General features: G+C 36.0%; 1 protein-coding gene across 1 annotated transcript in view; it reads left to right on the plus strand.

Moving 5' to 3' along the window:
* Positions 1-24,952, plus strand: part of LOC107705261 (brain-specific angiogenesis inhibitor 1) — a 104,258-nt gene that overhangs the window by 3,344 nt on the left and 75,962 nt on the right. Inside the window, exon 2 of the mRNA XM_016508476.1 lies at positions 22,166-23,104. Coding sequence (XP_016363962.1) covers positions 22,387-23,104 — 718 coding nt within the window. The 5' untranslated portion in view covers positions 22,166-22,386. The remainder of the gene's footprint in view (positions 1-22,165; positions 23,105-24,952) is intronic.

Here is a 24,952-nt window from a genome sequence, read left to right on the forward strand (position 1 = left end):
ATATTAAATATAATAATTATTTTTGTATAATCATCACAGAAAACAGGTCATGATTCTGACTGATTACGGTGAAATATGCATGTCACAATCTTTGTGTTAAATCTAAATGGCACAGTCATATCAGTTCCGCCCGACTGCCTCTTTTAGATACACGCCTGCAGTTTTGAGCTTAAGAGGCAAACATGGAACGCAGAGTATTAATAATTTGTATAATAAAAATAATAAAATCAGCCATGTGGTTTGAGCGTTCAATAATATTAATCATTTGAAAAATAACAAAATAAACCATATAATTTAAGATCTCAATAATATTAATATTAATAAAAATAAAAAATAAGAAAATATATTATTTATATATTTATAATCCTGAATCATGAGCTGGGGTGAAATTGGGCAAGCTGGCACTATTGGCTTTTTGGAGGGCAGCCATGCATGCCTTTTAACCTAGATGTCCCCCTTTTGTCTTTCTCCTGTACATCCTTATTCTGTCGTTCACTTCATCTTCTCTTATAGGCTATGCCTTTCTCAACTATACCATTCCTCATCAAGCCAAAATGCATCAGAAATCACAGAGCACATTTCATTAAGCGCAGTCACATCATGTTTGTGCATGCATAAGTCTCTCGAATAGTCTGTTTGTGACAGGTTTCTGTTACCAACATACACAGAAACATTTCACACGCTCTCTGCTTTGGTTTACACAACACCTCATGTACTGAAAATACTGTTTGCGATTTTCGTATAGAGAAACTTGGAAGGGAATTCAATACACAGTTTGAGGACAGTCAATCAACAATGAAAAAATGCAGTCATCTCTGCCTTCTGATGTCTCACTCAATAAGCTACAATAAACTTTTTTGGTCACACTTTATTTTAAAATTAACAAACCATTAACTACTACTTTTGCCTTAATAAAGTCCTAATTTGCCGCTTATTAATAGTTAGTAAGGTAGTTGTTAAGTTTAGGTATGGTTTGGTAGGATTAGGGATGTAGAATATGGTCATGCAGAATGTGTGCTTTATTAGTACAAATAAACAGCCAATATGTTAATAATGGGCATGCTAATAAGCAACTGCTTCATAGTGAGAATTGGTCCCTATACAAAAGTGTTATCACTTTTTTAATACGCTACAAACGTTGTAATTGTTTTTAATGAAAAGTATCTTATGCTCACCAAGGCTGCATTTCTTTGATCAAAAATACAGTAAAATATTGTAAACTATTATTACAATTTAAAATAACTCTTTTCAGTTTGAATATATTTTAACATTAAATTATTCCCATGATGGCAAAGCTGAAGTTTCAACAGTCATTTTTGTAGTCATTGTCACATGATTCTTCGGAAATCCTTCTAATATGCTGATTTGGTGCTCAATACATTTTTTTTATTATTATTGATGCTGAAAACAATTTTTGTTGCTTAATATTTGTATTAATATAAGAAAAAAAAAATGTGATACACTACCATTGAAATGTTTGGGGCAAGTTAGGTTTTTTTTTTTAAGAAGAAGAAGAAAAAAATATTACTTTTATTCCGCAAAGACATCAATTTGATTAAAGGTGACAGTACAGATGTTTATAATGTTAGAAAATATTTCTATTTTTTAATAAATGCTGATCATTAAACTTTATATTCATCAAAGAATCCTAAAAAAAAGCCACAAAATATTAATCAGCAAAAAGTCCTTTCAACATTGAAAATAACAAGAACCATTAATAACTGAGCATTCATAAATGATAATAATTGAGCACCAAATCGGCATATTAGAATGATTTCTGAAGGATCATGTGATGCTGAAGACTGGAGTAATGGCTGCTGAAAATCTGGGAATAAATTACATATTAAAATATATGAAAATAAAAACTTTTTAAAAATATTTCACAATATTACTGTTTTTGCTGTATTTTTGATCAAATAAATGCAGCCTTGGTGAGCATAAGATACTTATTTCAAAAACCATAAATAATTCCAAACTTTTGCAGGACAGAACAGGAAATATTTGGAAAATGGGGAATAGAATTGGGACACTTTACAGGCCAAACTTGAACCTGTTCCGCCCACATGAGCACCACACTTAATGCATCCTATGCTATGAGTCCAATCAATGCTAGATCCCTTAAACTAGGTTGCTGAATATTTTGACCTCCTGTGATGGAGTTGGTTCGGAGAGGGGGCAGGTGTTGAGGGAATGAAGTCGGTATGTTTACAAGGTGCTAACCGATTAGTGGTGTGATTGTGCACAGGAGCCTGTGGCCCCTGGCCATCCATTTCTATTCAAATAAATGCTGTTCATTGAACTTTCTATTCATAAAACAAACAAATAAATAAATACATAAATAAATAAATAAAAATGCTTTTTTATTTAATCAAATGTTACAATTTTACTTTTCCCAATATTCATAAATTACTGTTTTACTGTATTTTAATCAAATAAACAAAAGGCCAGTTTTAAATGTCACATTTTCAATTAACAGTTTTTTTTTATTATCATTGTAATAAATAAATAAATAAATAAGAGAAATCACCCTTATTGGTCATAAAATACATTGCGTGCTAGAAAAGCGAGCAAGACAGAAGCATGTTATTGTGTATCTCACACTGAATATTATAAACATTAACAGATATTTTAAAAACAAAAAAATACATATGATATTGTATATTGTATGTATGTTGTATGTATATTGTATAGTTCAATGTCATTCTTGGCAAGTTCAAGACATGCACATGCACACACACATACACACACACACACACAAAAGGAGAATAAAACACGGCCATTTGATTTCAAATTGAGATCACAATGTGCACATTTCCAATTACTGGCTTCACAGACTCACCCTTGCTTTGTAATGATAGTTCATTAAAATCACTTTATCATTGTGCTTGTATTTAGTTTTTTTCATTATTTCTAGTTAAGAATAAATATTTGTAATTATTTAAATTAATTTAAATAAATAATTTTAAGGTCATTTTTGTCTTTCTGAATAGGGCATATTGTACATGGCAGACCTTGTAAAAAAAAAAAAAAAAAAAATCACCCACCCCATCTTATTTGACATTTCTGTCACAAAAATCACCCAACCCATCTTCTCAGATCCAACACAATATCCTCTTCTGTGATTTTAGGCAATCTGCTCTGTCTAGGACAAACAACTCTTGGTACCAAAATCAACATGGTCATTGACTCATTGATTCACTGGCCGTCGGCCCACATAAAGGTGAAGAATATGGAAAACTGGTGAGGCCTTTGTGCCTTGACTGAGTGCAGAGTCAGAGAGGCTGGATGGTGTTTCTCCGTGAAGCAGCGATCTCACAGATCTGAGCTCAAAATAAATCTGTGATTGCTTCAGGGAGGGAAACACCTTGTTTGAGAACGCTTTTCTCACACACATACACACATCTCGCTGTGCGTTGTTTTTTTTGTTTTTTTACAAAATTATGCAATGAAACTCCAGCGGTGGAAGGATGGCAGATGACACAATGTGTGAGGACAGCGGAGCTGTATGGCACCTTTGTCAGCTAATTATAGACGGCAGAGTACGACTAGAGCATGATGACGGAAAGCTTTTTCTTAGCTATGCACGTATTCATATTTTTAAATGTCAGATGCATGTGCACAGAGGCGTTTCATTGTTTCAGTGCATCCATATGGATGTCACAATCAAACCACCCCTGCACACTGTAAATCTTATTTGTCTCCTCTCCTCTCAGCAAAGCATCAAATAAGGCCACTGTTCTTCTAATGTGAAGATAATGTTGCATGTGTCCTTTCAGCACATGCTTAGCAAATAAGCTGTGATAGCTTTCTCACTATTTATGAAGTGAAAATTAGCCTGGCAGACATTTGCACGACTGCGCTCTGAGATTTTTGTTGTTGTTGTTATTGTTGATCTGATAAATAATTGAATTGGAGTGTCTTCCAATGCCATGTTGTTAAGCATTTTCAGTGAAGAGTGAGATTGTGAAGTTCCATTCAAATATACAGTGGGTTTAAAAGTAAACAGTTCGATAAAAAATATCAAACCAAGTGGTTTTCTCAGGACTAGCTTCTCTTTTCAGAGGTATTTTTGCAATTACTTTTAACCAACAGGTTCTAAGGTGATTTCTAGTGGATGTATGAAATCAGTTTCTTGAATTCACATAGTAATCACAATCAGATTTATGATTTAAATGGTCAGAAATTACAGAATTCCTTTGCTTGGAAAGTATGTTTGTGCAACCTTTCTTTAAAAGAAATGCTACACACACACACACACACACATCTCACACAACACTCACATATCTATCTATACTATATATATTTTTTTATGAATATGTGCATAGCATAAAATATATATTATGAAAGGCCAAACAGGAAATAATATGACACTGAATATATAAATGTATGTCTGAATATATAGATACAAATCTTAATACATAAATGTAGATTGTGAATATAGAAGTAATTCTGAATATATAGTTATATGTCTGAATTTATAAATGTAAATTGTGAATATACATAAGTAAATCTGAATATATAGTTATAAGTCTGAAGATATAAATGCAAATCACGAATATATAGTTATAATTCTAAAGTTGTGTTTGTAAATCACAAAATACTGTATATATTTATAAATCCTTAACATATAAATGAAAATCTGAATAGATTGTCTACATCTAAAATTATCTTTATGGTCAGGTATGTCAATAGACATATTCATAATGATTAAAAAAACAGTATGCATTATGTATATAATACATTATACATATGTATGTCTATATAGATACAAATCTTAATACATAAATGTAGATTGTGAATATAGAAGTAATTCTGAATATATAGTTATAAGTCTGAAGATATAAATGCAAATCACGAATATATAGTTATAATTCTAAAGTTGTGTTTGTAAATCACAAAATACTGTATATATTTATAAATCCTTAACATATAAATGAAAATCTGAATAGATTGTCTACATCTAAAATTATCTTTATGGTCAGGTATGTCAATAGACATATTCATAATGATTAAAAAAACAGTATGCATTATGTATATAATACATTATACATTCTGTATACATAATACTGCAGATATTTTACTATATTCATTTTTGATACTTTTATTTATTTATTTATTTATTTATTTATTTGGACAAAATCAAGTCCCGTCCTATTTTTTCTTGTTTAGTAAACTGTTTCACTTGCATATACATAACTATATCACAATAGACAAGAGAAGACTGCAATTTTCATTTCATGCCGACTTTAAAAAAATAAAATGAGTCAGTTAAACAAAGGTTACAAGAGAGAAAAATACACTACAGAGGAAGAAGGCTATGATACATATCACAGATGGCAAGCGTTCTGCTCCTTTGTGATTTCCTTTCAAATATTCGTTTGACTCTTCATTTACAGCAACCAAAAACATAAAAAAAGACAATAGAAGGCGAAGCGACTTGCTTTTATCTCTGGCTCACTTTTTATCATTCTTTTTTCCTTTACTCATCAGTCATTTGTTTTCCGAAAAGACAGAGTGTTATTCATGCTAAAACATGTTTACACAAAGGGAGTCCCTGTCTACAGCAATGTGTGCAAAACGGAATAGCTCAGAATCGTTACATCCTGGAGTGCCTACGCAATTTCGAACAAGAAATCTCTTTTAAAGACTTTTCGGGCTTTGTGCCGCATCAGTTTAAGGCCATTTTCTGTACAAACTTCAATCAAAGGGGTCTGTAATAGCGAATGAATGAATGTAGTCGCTCTTTTTCCGCCTGTCTATGTTCTCTTGTGAGAACAAAGCTGTCTTTGATGTGAAGTGCATGCATAATCCTCAGTATCTGACATTGCATCTCTGTCGCGGTGTAAAGCCCCCTCAAATCTCAGAAGGCCTGCGTCTCCGGAGCGTCTCCGTGGTTAACTCCCCCACTGCGCCGGTGTGTCACTCTCGGCACCGCTGTAGCGCTTGAATAGCTGTCAGCGCTGTGTGTTTGCTATTGTGATATACCCGACTCCATCACTGTAACTGTTTGTTACCTGAAGACATGTTTGTGACTTTGAGTCACTGTGCGTCAGTGTTCTGAGGGCACAGTGTTCATTGTTTTTTTTCTGTTCCGTCGTCGTTCGTTTTTCAGTTCCGAGTTCATAGTGGCCTTTCAACATATTGCGGCAAACGTCCTTTCTCTCATTGCTTCTTATGTCTGTGTAGACATAAAAAGCAACAACAACAGATGAACCCCAGTGTTCCTCATCTGTGATTCTTTTTACTGGCTAAATGCTATAACTGAATCAGTCTTTTGAACAAAATACATCTGCGAGTAATTAGACTTGCTTTTTTCTTTGTGTTTATCGTAAAAGTATTTTGTATTTTTCCCCTTCGATAAACAAGTAGAAGGATGAGAAAAGCAGAAGAAAATTGAAAACATCTGCTCTCGGAAGTGCAGACTGTCCAATCTGGCCATGTCAGCCTTTCTGTAGACTCTGGTGAAGTAGAGCGTTTATCTGTGGCAGTGAAAACTCTTTCTTTCCATCCCATTAATTTCCAAATTCTGCACAAATGTGGTTTTCCTCGGGCAAACAGCAGCTGCATTACTGTTTACTTCACATATGACGCAGTGTGTGTGGCTCAAATTTAAGAGGCCATGTGTCTTTTCAAAAGTCAACATTAAAAATCATTTAACAATTTTAACACTGCCAAATTTAACGGTGACAACTGCGGGGTTTCTGAGAAATTATAGAAAAGTTGTGAATGTGAGTTTGTTCAATTTGATGCAACTAAAAGATTGCTTACTGCAAAATAATGGACATCTTTCTAGTTTTCCTTGTGGGCTGCACACAAAAACAAACATAAAACACAACCGGTGTAGTCTGATTTATGAACAAATGACTCTTAAGAGTTAATTATTTTAAGCCAAAATAAACATGATAACTGAAATGTACCCAAATAAATCAGAATTATTTGAAATCAGCATAAAATTGAATCGATAGATTGAGAATCTCAATAAATCAACGACAATGACAGGTTGTGGAATGTGCCTTTTTATAACGTAATAGTGTGGCTAAACGCCACCTCCGCAGAAGAAGATCAACGCCGGCTTCTACATCACTGCCTGTTTAGCCCCGCCCACCGATTCACGCACGTAGTGTAAATAACGAGAGTGACAAACGCAGGTCTACGCAGAAACCAAACGATAAAGGTGACTCTGAAGAAAACAAGACACTGTTCAGTGCCAAGTTGTGGAAAAACTCAAGTCTTTGCATTGCCTTCCTTCTGATCCCAACGTAAGTTCCAGTCCGCGTCAGTAAGAAATTGGTCCTTTGCTCACTTCATTTTTACCAAGGATTCGTTTACAAACAAGGTACAATTCGACGCAGAGATTTCAGAAAGATTGAAACTAAAAGATGATGCTATATATTAGATCTGATGTCGCACCACACGGGTGCGATTAACTGTTTTTATTACGTAGTCACTATTGCTTTTTTATGCATTTTTAACCTAAATCACAGCATCTGTGCAACTGTGAAGGATGTAGGCTGTCAAACATACACAACTTGTTAGCCAATCATAGAAGTGGGTGTTTACTTCTGAGACTACAACCCTAAATTATGATGTTTTTTTTATGTAAAAGTCTTGTTAACATTATAAGTGGACCTCAGAGAACAGCACACAATAATAAAAAGAGGTAGTTCATGACCCCTTCAAACACAAAAACTTGTTCTAGCAATAGAGCAAAGTAAATTATACTTTCCCTTGCACTCATATACCACCCATGATAAAATGCATTTTTTTAATGAAGCTGAAAATTTGACATTATATAATATACATATCGTGTACCGGTTTGTTAATTTGCACCGTACTTGAAGAATTCAAATTAACCAGGTTGGCTAAAACGCACCTGTTTTATAGACACATTTTTTGTGTGGCTTGCTTCTAAAGGGCTTATTCCCCACTTCACTCTGTCTTGCAAATGTCAATCTGTCCACATTGTCCATACAGATTCTTATAATAGGACTATATATCTTTTCTAATGAGAGAGAAGGAGGGAGATTAAACAGGCTGTAATCTCTCTTCGTCTTTCTCTCGCTCTCAGGTCGGGACAGTTTGATGGATGGAGCAGGTCATCTCTCAGGCGCTGACAGTGATAGCCTGTGTCAGCCCTCAGATTCTCTTGCTCTTGCTCTTGTTCCCTCCCCTTGTCATTCTCCTGCTCTTTTAGTATTATCATTACTGTACTGAGGACAGATGGGGTGGAGTTGCCTTGGAAAGAGGTTTGGATTGCTCTGTATGTCTTTGCTGGCATGAAATAGTGTCCCACCGGTACTGTCAATGAGTGTAATCATCTATATCCCCTGGTGGAGTATGCGTGACTTGGCTTCTCACTCACAGGCCTGCTGGGAAAACCAGGTCATACAGCATAAGGTGGTCAAGCTGGTTTTTGGAACATGGTAAATAGTTTTCTTGCTGGTTCAAGATGGTCTACCAGCCTAGCCAGGTCTTCACCAGCTGGTAGTGCAGCTGGTCAACCACCTAAACCAGCTTGAACCAACAAATGACCAGCTAGTAACCAGCTGCTCTGTTCCAAAACACTGATACTACACAAAGCTGGTTATAGCTGGATGTTTGTTACAAAAAGCAGTAACATTACCATGATGCTTCAAATTAACAAAACACATTTGAAAAATGGCAGTGCAATGGGAAAACATGCTAGGTTTTGACACGTTTTTTTTTAAAGTTAGACTTAACCTAAATGCTGCATTTATGCATGAAATTTAGTAAAAGACAAGACGCAAGCAGTCAAACTCATCTTGTCACATCTTGTTTACATAGAAAAACAGTGCAGCGGAATACAAAATGCGTTCAGTGTGAACGGCACTGCAAATCTTTTTTCTTATGGTTATTATGAATGACTTTTTAACATACCTTTGTTTATTTTATCAAATTTCAAATGGCTTTTATGTGTAGATTTTCTTGTTTTACCCATGTCAAGACTTTTAATCTTTAATCAATAAAATGAAATAAAATAAAATAAACATTTTAAACTATGATTGTCTTTAAAAAAAAAACTGGAAAAAACTCAATATATGTTTTGATTTAAAAATTATTTTTAAAAAAATCATCTCCACAGTCATTTCCACTGCAGTTTTGGCCCTAATAAAGTTTTTAGGGTACTTGGTTAATATGAAGTCTCAGTGAAGAGAATGACTGAGGTGAAATGTGAATTGTGAAATAAAACCATTGTAAATATCACTTGTGAATCTAACATTTGTATTATGCATGATTTCCAATGAAGCTATAGTTTAAAAAAATTATGCAAAAAAATTGAACATTTTATTAAATTGTGTGTATTTGGGAAACATAAAATGTTAGCTTTAACAAGACAAAGGTCTTGGCCATTTTATTTCAAAATAAAAAATTCCAATACATAATTTCATATAAATAGAACTGTCATGTGATGCATGTACAGTACATTCAATGTTGAACAATGTTCATTGACAGATTAAAGTAAGGAATATTTTGTTGTTTGGAAATAAACTCTCTTAAAAATCCATGCACAGAGTTGAAGAAACACCAATATATCATGACACTGAATGATCATATTAATTTAACATGGCACATACATGATACCAAAAAAAAAAACAAAAAAAAAACATGGCATTGGCTCAGTACTTTTTTAAAGTGAGGTTAAGGATACAAGATCCTTGGGGCTCCATATGGACGAGTGCATGCCTTCAGAGACCCCTCTGTGAAGTGTCTGCACGGAGAGCTAATTGTTGACATTGGGTAATTGTGCCCTGAAGGTCTGTCGCGTTTTATTTAGTTTCGTGATGAGCAACCACGGCAGGCCCCTCAGGCTGCGCAGAGCAGAATGGAGACAAACAGCAAAAGAGAGACGGAGAAAGACAACGCAGGGATAATTCCTTAAACTTTTATTGCTTCGATGGCACCGCGATCAACTCAGCAAGAGTTTAATGTAATTATCCAGTGAGCGTAATGTTAACACACTCATCGACTTTTTGTTTGTTTGTAAGACATCTGCGTGGCAGTGCCATTGACCCCATGACAGAGCTCAATCTCTCCTTCCGTATCCGTCGTTCGCTTCTCGATATCCATCCGCCTTGTTTATGTATTCATTTATTCATTCCCGTGTAGTGAGATGTTAGCCGCCGTTGGCCTGTAGGTAAAGCTCGTAAATTTCCTGCCATTGCTTTGTAGTAGATATGGATTTCCTCTCTCTCTCTCTCAAGTGGTGAGGTGAAATAAGCTTTGTTTGGTGGGCCGGCCTTGAGTAAATCTGCCTGTGACATTTTGATAGCTGAGATGTACTGGGAAAAAAGCAAATATCATTAGAGAGGGGGCCGGATTAAAAGCTGTCACTCAAACGCTCCGTTATCAAACCAAACGAGAGCATCGCGCTCAGAACGGATGCCCGAAGAGAAGTTCAGTTATCTGCACAGATAACTTGAAGACAAAGAGAAACAGCGAGGGACGGACTCGTGGGCTAGTCAGTCCGAGAGTCTTTCAGTAAACAGCGAGTCGTAAATATTTCAGCCGTCACGGCAAAGTGTCGACAGCTGTTCCCATCTGCATGTTAATGAAGGCAGAGGCGAGGGACCCTGGCTCAATGGGTCCCTTCAGCTCCCACACTCTCTCTCACGCACACACACACACTCCCACACCCAAACTCTCTCTCTCTCGAGGTCCACCACGGCTCTCTATCACTGGATGGGCATTGTACCCCCAGAGCACCCTCAGTCCCACGTATCTACAAACACACTCGTGCGCTTGTTTCTCTAGAGCAGCCGTGAGGTCAGTAGGCTATAGAGACAGAGAGAAAGAGAGACACAAAGAATGGGATGGATCACAGGTGTGGTTGAGTATGAGGTCAAGTCAAGGTGAGTTAAAGATACACAATATTCCTTATTACACTCAAAAATATAATTTTTTAAAAAAGATTTATGTATTTGAAATGCATATACAATTTGGATTACACATTCTAACATAAATGTGATGCATATTTGTCAGTCATACTTAAATTAAACAGGTAAGATTTCTGTAATAAAAAAAAACTGAATGTGTTTTAAATAAAAACAAGGTTTATATATTTATCATCAATAAAAAAATTTTTTTTTCAAACTCATGCATTTTAACTAATTAAACATTGCTTCATCCACAGCTAGCCATTTCTGAACTATGTTAGTACATGTTAACTGAATAAATTTAATAGTTTTAATCCATTTAATCGAACAGATCTATGCTATATTTAAGCATTTAAATGAATGCATCTTGAAAATATGAGCATTTAAATGAAATTAAATACATGCAAATATTTATTAATAATATATGCTATGATTGCAGAAATCTTACATGTTTCTTAGCTGGAAGAGGAAATGTTATTTTGACTTTATTTTAGTTACTGAAATGTGGAAAAATAAATAAATAAATAAATATTTGAACCTCCTTGAACGTAGATGGCAGTAAATTCCATCCCATAACATGCATTCTTATTTGTTCTTATTTAAAATTTTTCTTCTAAACATAAAAATGTGTTTAAAAGTTTTTGAAGAAATAATATAATATAATATAATATAATATAATATAATATAATATAATATAATATAATATAATATAATATAAAAGTGTATTTATGATACTAAAATATTTTTTGGTAATTATATTTAGATTAATGTGGTACAAATATTTTTTAAATAATTCAAAGAATAAATTTTTTAATAAAAAAAAATAAATTATGTAAATAATCAAGATTACACTGAATATTACATTTAGTATTGTGCATTACATAAAACAACACAATTATCATATTTCATATGTACATTACAGAGATATTTATTTATTTGTATTTTTATTTATTTATTGTGTGTGTGTGTGTGTGTGTGTGTGTGTGTGTGTGTTGAACTCATATCTAAATACGTTGTGGTTTATTAGTGAACAATATTCTTAAGCGGACGTCTTCTCCTGTCTTTACTTTTATAAGTGGTTGAAGTAAAGGAACCTGGAAAAATATGGAATGATAATACAGTATTTGACAAAAGCATTAACAAAGGCTATTATCTGCAACATTAAGGCCTGATTGTGTGTGACAGCTCTCCCTTTCTCCCTAAAAGAGTGGCATTTAAACATAGGACATGTTATTCAGGATAAACAAAAACAGTCATCCATCTAAGACACAAAAACTGTTCAGATATCTTTTTTGTGTGTCATAGAACCATGATGCAACACTCCTAGTTACGGTTGTCCTTAGGAAACTGACACCCCCTTTTGTCTCCCGCCGCAGATGTCCCCTATAGTCATTGGGTGAGAACTGTCTCAAGCTAACAGAGTGGGATTGTTAGTTCTGTTTTGGAGCTGATGAGAGCCATACTGTGTCTGTGTGTATAAGAAAAAGCATGCAATGTTTGGCCTCAATGTCACCCGGAGGATAATGTGAGGTCATTTAGTTTCTCAGCTGCTGAGGTCAAGACCTCAGTCTTGCGTCTCTTATGTGCTATCAGAGCTATGGACAATAATACTGACCCAGTGGATGCTTTTAATTTTTAATTTAGCTAGAGCATGTCTTTTGGGGCTCTTTCCCAAATGACAACCTCATCCCTTGCGGTCCTCCTCTGAGTCTAAACATTGTCGCATGAGCTGTTGAGTAATATTCTGCTGTAGAGGAAGGAAGGAAAAAATGTTGGAAAGGAGGTATGTCAAGCAGAAGTAATTATATACAAAGAAAAATAAATAAAATGAAAGAAAGGAAATTCATTTCAAAATAAAAGCAAAAACTAAGAAAATTGAAAGAAAGAAAGAAAGAAAGAAAGGACAGATGGATGGATGAATGGATAGATAGGTAACCTATAGATAGAGAGATATATAATGGATGAATGGATGGATGGATGATGGATAACTTATAGATGGATGATGATAGGTAACCTATAGATAGAGAGAAAGATAATGGAGGAATGGATGATGATAGGCAACCTATAGATGGATGGATGGATGGATGGATGGATGATAGGTAACCTATAGAAAAAGAGATAGGTAATGGATGGATGCATAGATGGATGGATGTATAAATGCATAATGATAGGTAACCTATAGATAGAGAGACAGATAATGGATCGATGGATAATAAAAGGTAAACTATAGCTAAAGAGACAGATAATGAATGGATGGATATATACCAATAGATGGACGGACAGAATAACAATCAAACAAAAAAAATAGATATACATATAGATGAGTGGATAGATATATACATGTTAAATGATGATGGATATATTGTGGATGGATGGATGGATGGATGCATGATGATAGGTAACCTATTGATAGATAGATAGATAGATATATAGATAGATAGATAGATAGATAGATAGATAGATAGATAGATAATGGATGGATGGATGAATTGATGATGATAGGTAACATATAGAAAAAGAGATAGATAATGGATGGATGGATGGATGGATGGATAGATGAATGCATAATGATAGGTAACCTATATAGAGAGAGATAAATAATGGATGGATGGATGGATGGATGGATGATGATAGGTAACCTACAGAAAAAGAGACAAATAATGGATGGATGATGGGTAACTTATAGATGAATGAATGAATGAATGAATGATGTAACCTATAGAAAAAATAGTATATAATGGATTAATGGATGCATAATGATATGCCAAAAATCAATGTTATGCCAAAAATCATTAGGATATTACGTAAAGATCATGTTCCATGAAGATATTTTGTAAATTTCCTACTGTAAATATATTAAAACTTAATTTTTGATTAGTAATATGCATTGCTAAGAACTTCATTTGGACAACTTTAAAGGCGATTTTCTCGATGGATGGATTAACAAACCTACAGATATACAGATGGATGGAAGGATAGATAGATAGATGTCAAATGATGGATATATCTATAGATCGATGAATGGATGGATTAGCAAACCTATATATATATATTGATGGATGGATGGACCTATAGACAGAGATCAATGGATGGATGAAGGATAAATAGATGGATGGATGGATAGAACGACAGACAGGCAGACAGAAAGATAAAGATGGATAGATAAAGAAACATGAAAGAAGATGATGAAATCAAACCAATGAAATGTGGTTCCTGCAAAAGCGGGTTCAGTCTGACAGCATAAGGCCTCAGGGTATGAATCCTTTATCCCTGCTCTTAAAGCCCAAATATGCTGTCTGGCTCATTTGCAGTGGACGTGATATGGCTTGACTGGATTTGATACTCACTACAATTCCCTCTCATATGTATCTGATTATGTTCAGGCACAAAGCACTCATTATCTGTGGGATTGATTCTGATGGAGAGAAAAGAGGACAGTCTCAACGCCATCTGCAACAGCCCCACTGTGAGATGTGTGAATTATGAGCGATTAGCCATTTCATCTCCCGAACTCTCCCAAACAATCTCTGCACACTGAAAAGCACTCTCTCTCACACACACACACACACACAGAGGCCAGTGTTTTTCCCAGCCACGCTTGATTCATTTTGTCACCCTGCTTCCGGAAATAAAGGACCCCTTTTAAGCTAACTGAGCCCCTGATTGTAAATGTTTGTGACGAACTACCGCCGCAATGAATGTGTTTATCATTAACAGCCCATAAAAGTGTTTGTAAAGCCACTTTTGTAATTTTCTTTGTTTGGCACCCCTATAATCCGAGTTACAGATGTTGTAAATTCTGCCGGCATGAAACCCAATTAGGGCAGTATTCAGCGGCGTATTTTTCCAAGCCCCTGCTCGGGTGTTGTGTACGGGAGGAGATAATTGCTTTCTTTCATGTGAGAAGATGATGCCACTGGGTATCTTCTGGACGGATGGACAAATAGCACCCAGATGTGGAAGCTGGATAAGAGGACAAATTATTTCTTTAATTAACTGTTGGTTCACATATATAATCAATTGGGGAAGGTAATGAAGGGGCTGAGGCGTCAAATCTGCGCATGTTAGCCAGAAATGAAAAGAGCTTAAAACATATTCATTAGAGACACTGGGTTTCATTCACTAAGTCTTCTGCACACAAAAATTATTCTTATGCAAAATGTTCACCGGATTCACAACACACAATTTCGGTTTGTTCTTATCCTCATTTCAATTTTGATGAATCTGGATTATTCTAAACAAGGAAGTCCACAGTTATAGCAATTAGCATAATATAATCCCAGAACATCTCCATAACTTTCCACACAATTACGCTCTATGCAAAGTACGCTTATATGCATATATGCATATCCTTTGGTCTAAAACGTACTTTACACAATTGAACAAATGCAAATGTCCAGTTCTGCACTCTAGGAGGCAATAGACTTACTTTTGAACATTAATAATACGAGAGAAAAATAAAAAATGAAAGGGGAAAAATGCATTGGCAGATATTTGTTCTGATGTCTTCATTTTGCATCTTAAGTAAATTAATCCTGATTTAAGAATGTTTATTTCCAATGAAAAACAAAACAAAAATAAAGAGGAAGGTTTTTTTTTCAGTGCACATAACATTTATGAATTTAAGACTTCCTGATTTCCTGAGTTTTGAGGCCCTTTTGAGTGAATTAAGACTTTTTTAAGACATTTTTAAGAATCGCAGAAACATTTGTATACATATATATATATATATATATATATATATATATAGTTTGTCTTTTTAATATTTGAATTTCTATCAAATTAATTAATTTATTTGTCATATATACATTTTGGTTTAACACATTCCATGTTTTTTTAAGTTCATAAGGAGGTTTATTGGCATGTGTGGTTTGAGTTGGTTCAGAAGTTTTTATTTATACCTTAAAAGCATCCCAAGATATATTGTACAGTCTGACAAAAAAAAAAAAAAAACATGTCAGCCTTGGCTTTTATAAAAAAAAATCTCACGGGGCTCATATCATACAATTTGAACTGCAACAATTGTAAAGGACATTTAAAAAAGCACATTGTGTACTTGTTTCAAGAGACTACTAAATATTTGATGTCAGCTTCCTAGCCATGGACATGTCCATTTGTTTATATTTTATCTGTCTCCTACAGTCTGTCTCCGTTGTTGTCTCTGATGTGGCTCTTCAGCTTTATTCATTTCTTTAGACAGTTAGAAGCCTAATTGAAATTAGCATCAGGTAAGCGCTAGTCTGTAGCAGAGATGACAGAGAAAACAAACAGTGCCGGAGCAGGCGTGCCAAGGGAAAGAGAGCATGCAGACGCAGCCTGTTAGATCATCACACAAACAGATGTTCAGTTTTCTCTCTTCCCCCTCAACATTTGTCCTTCTAACACTCTCTCCATCCCCTGCCAGTTTGTCCATCTCCTCCTCTTTGTCTCTTTAAATCATGATGTCGACCTCTGATCAACCTCTGTGAGATGTATGTCAATCTGAGTTTTGCATGAGGAAACAACAGGTTTGGTTTAGGTCAAGTAGGTATATAACACCTGGAGAAGCGGCCTTTTAGCATTCCCATTCATCTCAATGGTTCATCTGGCACAGGACCTCTTGGAAGTATGTCATGTGAAATCACTTGAAATCTTGAAACCACAGAAGCTTTTACATGAGCCATAAATGCCATGTGACTAATCACACCGGAGCCACAGGAAATTATGTCATGACAACAATGACTGGCTGTTGGCAGTGATACAAACTGTGACAAAGGCAAGAAACTGGGAAAATTAAATGCTTTGAAGAATATTTTATCCATTAAGAGCCATTATTAAATAAAATAATAAAACGAAATTCCAAATGGTGTAGTCAAAGCATCTACCATGCAGAACTACTGTACTTTTAGATGTACTTAAGTGTACAGCGTGACACTGGAGCAGTACCCTCAAAAGGTATTAATAACTTTTATATACTAGTATGCATCCATAAAGTATTATTATGCATCCTTTAGGCTATATTAGCAGATACTGTCTCAGAGAAAAATGTTGTCCAAACAATAATGTTATCTAGCCCGATCTTGACCCATTGGCTTAGATTAAGAATTAGACATACCTTCCATAAAAATCTGAGATAAATGGATTCTGTGTATGAGATCAATAATTGTGGAGAAAAATAAGAAGTACAATAAATTGAAATACAATACTACCATGCAAGAGCTGTAAAATTCTATATTCATGACAATAGTATACAAAATATTTCCCGGAAAAAAAATATAGTGTGTTTTTAAGGGTGTGAAGATCTCTTTCCATATCCACTCTCCTAATTTTAGATTTAAAGACCATTTTAGCTTTGTTCAGTAAATCTCCCTGGCAAGCTCTGATCCTATAGCTCACAGAAAGCTTGAGACAGCAGAGAAAAGTCTACTCCGCACCTCTTTTAAGAGCAAGAATACTGCTACCTCTGATCTGTTTACCTAGTTTAAGATTAACCCAGGAAGCACTGAACGTTGAAATTAAAGCGATAGTTCACACAAAAGTCTATTCAACCTCACATAATTTGGAAACCATATAATTATTTTTTCTCGCATGGAACAAAAAAGGGACATTTTGCAGAATAAGCGGCTCTTTTCCACATAACAAAGACATGATTTACAAAGCCAAGCTCCAAGAATAGTCCATACAACTCAAAATGTGCTTCTAAAGTTGGTGAGGAACAGCATTTGTTCTAATGCAAATACAAATTTGTTGCATGATTTTAGATGCCTGTTGTATTATTATAGAATTATGTCATAATTTATTCACCCTCAAGGCGTATTCCAAATCTGTATGACTTTTTTGTAGAAAATTTAATTTAATTTAATTTAATTTAATTTAATTTAATTTAATTTAATTTAATTTAATTTAATTTTGTTTTATTTTATTTTATTCAATGAAAGTCAGTGGGGTCCAATGTTGCTAGAACCACAACGTTCTTCAAAATATCTTCTTTAGTGTTTTGCAGAAGAAAGAAAATCATACAGATTTGGAACGGCATGAGGATGGTAAATAATCATTTTTGGGTGAACTATCACTGTAGGAGGACTCAAAATAACTTTTCGAGAACAAAAGCACCTCCATCTGACATTAACTGTTTTCTGATGCAATATCCCTCCGCATTCTGTACTCTGTCTGATAGGAAAAGCAACGGTTTATAAGTTGATGAAAGAAGGCCTGGCATTTAGCACGGTAAACACATTCATCACCAGAGACAGATAATTATCTCTTTAATTCCACGACCGCGTGAGGCCTATAGCGCTTGTTGTCACAGACGCTGGAGCGCAAATAGAGGAGAATGAGGTTGGTCTTGAAAGAGGCAGCAGTGCTTGTTGCCTTCTGTTTGCTCAAATAACCTTGTTCGCTGGGGTGTCATTGTAGCTCTTTAATATGAGAGGAAGAAAAAATAAATAAGGGGCGGAGCGTGGAAAGAGACGCCGATGAACGAGAGCACGCATGAGAAACGGCAGCCTGTCTTCTTTCCCTTCTCCTTCTCTCTATCTTTCTCTTCATCTGTTGCTCTCTTTCTCATCCACATGTCCTCTTAACTCCTGCATCTTTTTCTCCCCATCCAATGTTTTTATACAAACTACCAGCAATACTCTTTCTCATCTACTTGTCCCCTAACTCCTGCATCTTTTTCTCCCCACCCAATGTTTTTATACAAACTACCAGCAATACTTTAGGCACCATTTCCAGGGACATACTATGATTACATGCTGTCCCTGACAGACAGTGAAAAGGATAATATAACGACAAGTAACAGGGTAAAAGCTTAATTGAACGAAGGTGGTCTTCATCTTCCAAGAGGTTGGTGAAATCATGATTACCCTCAATGGCTTCTTTTCTGTCTAATGAATGTGAAAAGCAGGCCCCATCATGGCCCCTGTAATCATGGTATAATCCTGCTATGAGAAAATACCTGTCTCTCTTTTCCTTCTCTCTTTTTATTCTCTCAGAAGTCAGTGCCAGTACGTGAGCCCTTTCTGCTTGAGCAATTTTTCCAGCATATTCAGAATCCGAGGCTGCTAACAGTATGTGAGAAGCAGTCAGTGTTTCCATAATGCCTTGACAGCACGGAACTGATCGTGACACACTTGACACGCACATGTGAGAGTGACAGATTAGGAAATGCCAAATCTGTATGACTTTCCTTTTTCTTTTTTTTTGCTTTTTTTTGAGATGATATTAAGAAGAAAAATTCAGTTGCCCGTACATTGAAAGTCAATGGCATCCATTGTTGTTTTGGAACTCATTGACTTTAATTATATGTGGGAAAAACAGTTGTAACATTCTTCGAGATCAAGTAAAAACCATAGACACTAGGACTGTCAAAATGGCTAAAAAAATGACCTGTGGGTGAGCAAATTATGTAAATTTCATTTCTGGGTGAACTATCCCTTTAAATCTAAAGTAGTCACACTTATCTGTTTTCTCACCTGGCTCTAGTCTAGAGCATTATTTTTCATCCAAAATGTAATTCATCCATTTTCTAACTATTATTTTCTTCCAGAGTGACATAGTGTGTAAAAGCGAGGGCTCAATTAACTGAATAGCAGTTTTCGGTGTGTCACTGCTGCTGATCAATAAACAAGACATGTCTGTAATGAGCTGGCCACTGTGCAACACTCACAAACCCCATCCAGTGCATGCTGGGATAGCTAAATTTCTTGGGGCAGAATAGAATGGATGAGCGATCATCCCTGCATCAGTCGAGGTGTTTCTTGAGGTACAGCCTTGAGAATGTCCCGGTTAACGTCAAGGCTAAGTTAAGACATGGATTAGATGATTACACCCTCCAGCTTCATTATGGATACCACTGGCATGAAAAGCACTGTTTATTCTGTTCGAAAAACGCCCACTCTTTCACTTAAAGACTTATGCTCTGAGCATCCTGAACAGAGCTTATCTGGGACCAAGCAGATATGTGCCATTGTGTGTGTGTGTGTGTGTGTGTGTGTGTGTGTGTGTGTGTGTGTGTGTGTAAGGCAATGTTTGAGGTCATGCTTAGATCAGTTGGAGCTTTTTTTTATATTATCTCCCGTAAAAAAACGAAACCACCGGTGCAATCAGCCGCATCCATGTATTCTGGTCTGCTTTTCACCCCAGGTTGTGCCACCAGGACTCCAGGATGCAGTCTGTAGAGAGAGAGGTTAAGATTTGGGTCAGTTTTGTTGCTTTAGTTAATCTTATTTTTGATCTCATAAAAGAAATTACTCGTCAAAATGTTTGTGTTTTCTGCACCACTTTGCCACTGCTGAATACATGCAGTCTGATTTTAATGTGATGAGATCAAAATAATGTGCAACGTAATATAATGTCAAGAAAAAAATATCTTTGTGTTGAGTTCTCATGTAGTCTAATTAAAAAACAAATTATTCATGTTAACCAAATCACAAGCTAATAACTTGGTTCTTTTAAAGAATTGATAAAAAAAAAAAAACTAATCATTGTTTTATAGATTGACCATCTTGAATCAGTCTGACAAATGTTTTACTGAATAACATTACTGAATCAATCAGGGGTGATTTCAACGCAGGTTTCGTTGTTACCAACATAGTTAGCTAACAATGTTTTTTGGAAATACACCCCAGGATGATTACTGAATCTGACTCACTTACTGAACAGGAAATTAACATTACTTAAGTGATATAAAATGTTTATGAAACAGGTTTGAGAAATTTGAATGAATATTAATAATTACTGGGTGTTCATAAGACAATGTGCGTCATTGTATGTTTTAATATACATAACAGCAATGTTCTATAGGAAACAATGATTCAAGACAAGAACAATGCATGACGTAAGTTTTAAGAGAAGAAAAATATCAAGAATTAATTCAAATAATCCAGTCATAGTATGGTTGTGACCGCCCTGCTTGAGCTGCGAGAACTGAACACAGTTAAATGAATGGATTTGCTAACGGGTATTTTAGCTCACTCAAAATTATTTCAGTCGACTAAAATTATATGCCATTTCAGTCAACGTAAAATGGACTAAAATTAATGATTATAGCTTGACGAAATATTGACTTAAATTACATTTTCATCGAAAGACAAAAAGTATGACAAACAAAATATGGTGCAAAAAATAACACTGACTCACACACTCATTCTTGCACATTCACAAAACTGCATTCAGTGCTGTGGTTGAAATACACACACTCACACACATCTATTAGTTTTATTCTTTTTCTAAAGAATGCACACTCTCATAGACACACACATCGATCTCACCCACACACATTCATAACAGCATTATCCAGCATCTTTGCGGAAATTCCTAATCTCTAACAATACCCTGCTATATACGCCGATAGCGACTGCTGTATTTATCAACAATATCGAGAGGAAGGAGTTGCTGAACAGATTCATTACACATATTAAAGTAGTAATGATTATTATAAATATCACATCACTTCATGTGAATGAAGCGCCCCATTTTTCTTCATCCATTTCCATAATCCACCAGTATTTAGAACCTATATGATTCAGTGCACTTTTTTCAACCTGTCTGGGTTTGTCTAATTTCTTAGCACGCTGAATATGAGGAACAAAGCTAATGCCTTTAGATAAGGATGATTAACCTAGAATAAAATCTGCATAGTATATTCTTGTATGGTTTATGGCTCTCAGAGTGAGCCCGGTGCCCGGGCACTCACTTTGTAAAGTGACTAATGGCACATGGAAATTTTGCGATTACATCAGAATAGTCTCCAAGATGTCTGTCTACTGCTCTTGCATGTGACCTCACATATTTCTTATCTTTAAGTGCTGTAAAACTGCACGAGACACTGAATTGTCAGGGAAAAGAATGACAATCAGGCCCGTCTGAGAGATGATCCAGCCGCTTTTAGCCTAATGATTCGCAGAGGACTGAGGCTATTGATCATTTTGGCATGAAGCAAATGCACTGGAAATAATGAATGACAGCAGGTGTTCATATTTTTGTAATTGATTGCCCCATAATTGGACAAATTATTGAGCTCTGATGAAATACAAGATTGAGGGTGACGTTTTTGCAGAAAGTGACTGCATCACAGGAAACAAAGAGTTCTTTTTGAATGTGAAGCACAGGTGCGGCACTTCTGGATCGATATAGCCCAGCGTGGTAATTTCTAAGTACCAAAGTCAGTCATGTCGGTGTCTACACACTTTTGAAGTTATTATGTTCACTCTTATCTGGTTAATGGATAATTGCTTTTGTTTTTCCGTCTGGCTTATGCAGTCTTTTTTCTGTCTTCTCTAATCCTACAGATCTCTCTGAGGGTGTCTGGCATCATGGACAGCAAACTGGATCAATGAGCCAGAGTTCCCTCTCATCCTGAGCTGTCAGTTCAGATGGTTCTGCAAACATCTGAGAATATCGTCTTGTCAACAGAACGAGGCTGTTGATCCTACATTAACAAGAAGAGGTTCCCAGTAAGAGATATCTTCAGCCTCGCACTTTTCTGCACACCGTTCTGCCGTTTACAGCCATGATATCAAAATTCTTACGGAATTGTTCATCGTTGGTCCTGCTTTTCCCTCTTCTCCAACTGCTGCGGTTGGACATGCTCAACGCTGCCCCCTCTGGTCCGGAGTCTGACACCTGCTCCACACTGGTCCAGAGCCGCTTCTTTGGATTCTTCCTCTCGTCCTCGGTATTTCCCAGCACGCCCTGCTCCTGGACCCTGCAGAACCCCGACCCAAGGCGCTACACCATCTTCATCAAGGTCACAAAACCAACCAGAGACTGCATTCCCCGACAGCACCGGACCTTCCAGTTTGACTCCTTCTTGGAGACGACACGAACCTTCCTCGGGATGGAGAGCTTCGATGAGGTGGTGAAGTTGTGTGATGCCTCTACCCACGTTGCCTTCCTGGAAGCCGGGAAACAATTCCTGCAGATCCGGAAAGGGCTGCCCAGAGCAGGCGCCGGGCCCAGGAATGGCGATGGGGAATTTAAGGTGGAGTATCTTGTGGTTGGGAAGCGTAACCCCAGCATGGCTGCCTGTCAAATGCTGTGCCAATGGTTGGAGGACTGCCTGACCTACAGTACCTCCAACCGGCCCTGTGGCATCATGCAGACACCATGCCAATGTTGGGACCAGCCCCCACCGGACAAAGAAACCAGTGGATGCTACCGGGACGGAGTCTACTTGGAGAACTGCATCCCTGTTGTGAAAGAAGGAACAGCTGACACTGACACTAGCGGTAAGCTAACAGTTTTTGTCTAGATATAACTCAGCATGGTTATTGAATTAAAAAATGTTGTTCTCTGTTCCCACTGTGGGTTTGGTAGCTTGTCTTATTTAGTAGCAAAGCAACAGAACAATCGAAGCTGAAGAAAAAAGAATTCAGAGAGAACTGATGGAGGTAAAAAAAAAACAAGGTTTTAGGTTTCAGCTGATGTGTCCTAGCTGGGTGACCTTGACTTCTTGGCGCCATGTGTGATCCTGTGAGGGTTCAGATAGGGATATCGGATCGGCCCGTGGGAGAGCTAATGCGGCAGACATGCTCTGGGAGTGGCACGGGATAGCGGTGGTGATGCGCTTGGAGATTGATTATTAGGAAGGGAATGGGGCCGGTTACTGAGTTCAGAGCTATGATGTGATCTCTTCTCCAAGAGTGGTTGTGGCACAGAAACTCAACCCCTAGGAGAGGCTGCAGCCATTGGACTGGAAGATCACTCACCCCATTGCACTGTGTGACCTTTCTGTGGACTTTCTGTTCCTTCTTCTCTTTTATGCATTACTTTTTTCTGCTTGTTAAAAAACACAAAGGGGTGACGGATATCCACAACTCACAGTGTTCAAAACTATCTGTAAAAGAGCACTAAAGGTGTGTAATTAATCATATGTGTGATTGTTATACAGCTGAACCAAGTGATAAGGGTGCCGTTTTCACAGAATATGTTCTTGCCTCCAAAAACAGCTAAAAATGGAGATTAATTTATTATAATAATTTAGCATATTTTGGGTATAATGTACATTTTGCTTACAAATTCTTAAAGAACATGTAAGCAAAAACTGAAATATTATAGAATATATAGAAGGAACCTTCTAACTAGAAATTAGTTCTAATTTTTTAGTTGCCCTGTCAACATTTTCACTAGCCTCACAACAGATTTCTAAAGGATCATGTGACACTGAAGCCTGAAGTAATAGCTCTTGAAAATTCAGTTTTGCCATCACATGAATAAATGACATTTTAAAATACATTTTATTAGAAAAGACTTATATTTAAACTGTAACAATATTTAACAATATTACTATTTTTACTGTGTTCTTCATAAAGTAAATGCAGCTTAGATGAGCATAAGAGACTTGTTTCAAAAAACATTAAATAAACCTTATGGGCCCAATACTTTTGAATGGTAGTGTATATATTTGCTAGAAATACTTTATATATTTATCATTAAATTAGGTGTTCAAATTACACAGTTATAATGTAACTCCATACTTTCATAAATCATACTTTTTAAAATTATCGCATCCAATGGAAAGCATTACTGATTGGTTTATAGTTTTCAACAAAACATTGTAAATTATGCTTCCAAGATCACAAATTATTTTCGCAAATTCAACAAAACATCATCTATGTCAACCAGCTACTGTATATAACATACGTTGCTGATGAATCAGCACAATTTACATTGTAGACAATGTATACATAAAAGAAAACCAAACATTTAAGTTTACAAGGCATAAAAAAATGAACACGATCAATTAATATAAAATGTTCAGCAGCCAGTGGCCCATCCTTAAAGGGATAGTTTACCCAAAAATGAAAATTACCCCATGATTTACTCACCCTCAAGCCATCCTTGGTGTATATGACATTCTTCTTTCAGACGAATACAATCAGAGTTATATTAAAAAACATAAGCTTCCAAGCTTTATAATGGGAGTGGATGGTAGCCCAAAATAAGTCCAAAAATTGAACCAATCCATTACAAAAGAAGTCCACACGGCTCCGGGGGGTTAATAAAGGCCTTCTGAAGCAACGCGATGCGTTTGTGTAAGAAAAATATCCATATTTACAACTTTATAAACCTTAATC

This window comes from Sinocyclocheilus rhinocerous, unplaced genomic scaffold (assembly GCF_001515625.1).
Source record: "Sinocyclocheilus rhinocerous isolate Xijiao unplaced genomic scaffold, SAMN03320098_v1.1 scaffold222, whole genome shotgun sequence".
In the NCBI taxonomy this organism is placed as follows: domain Eukaryota; kingdom Metazoa; phylum Chordata; class Actinopteri; order Cypriniformes; family Cyprinidae; genus Sinocyclocheilus; species Sinocyclocheilus rhinocerous.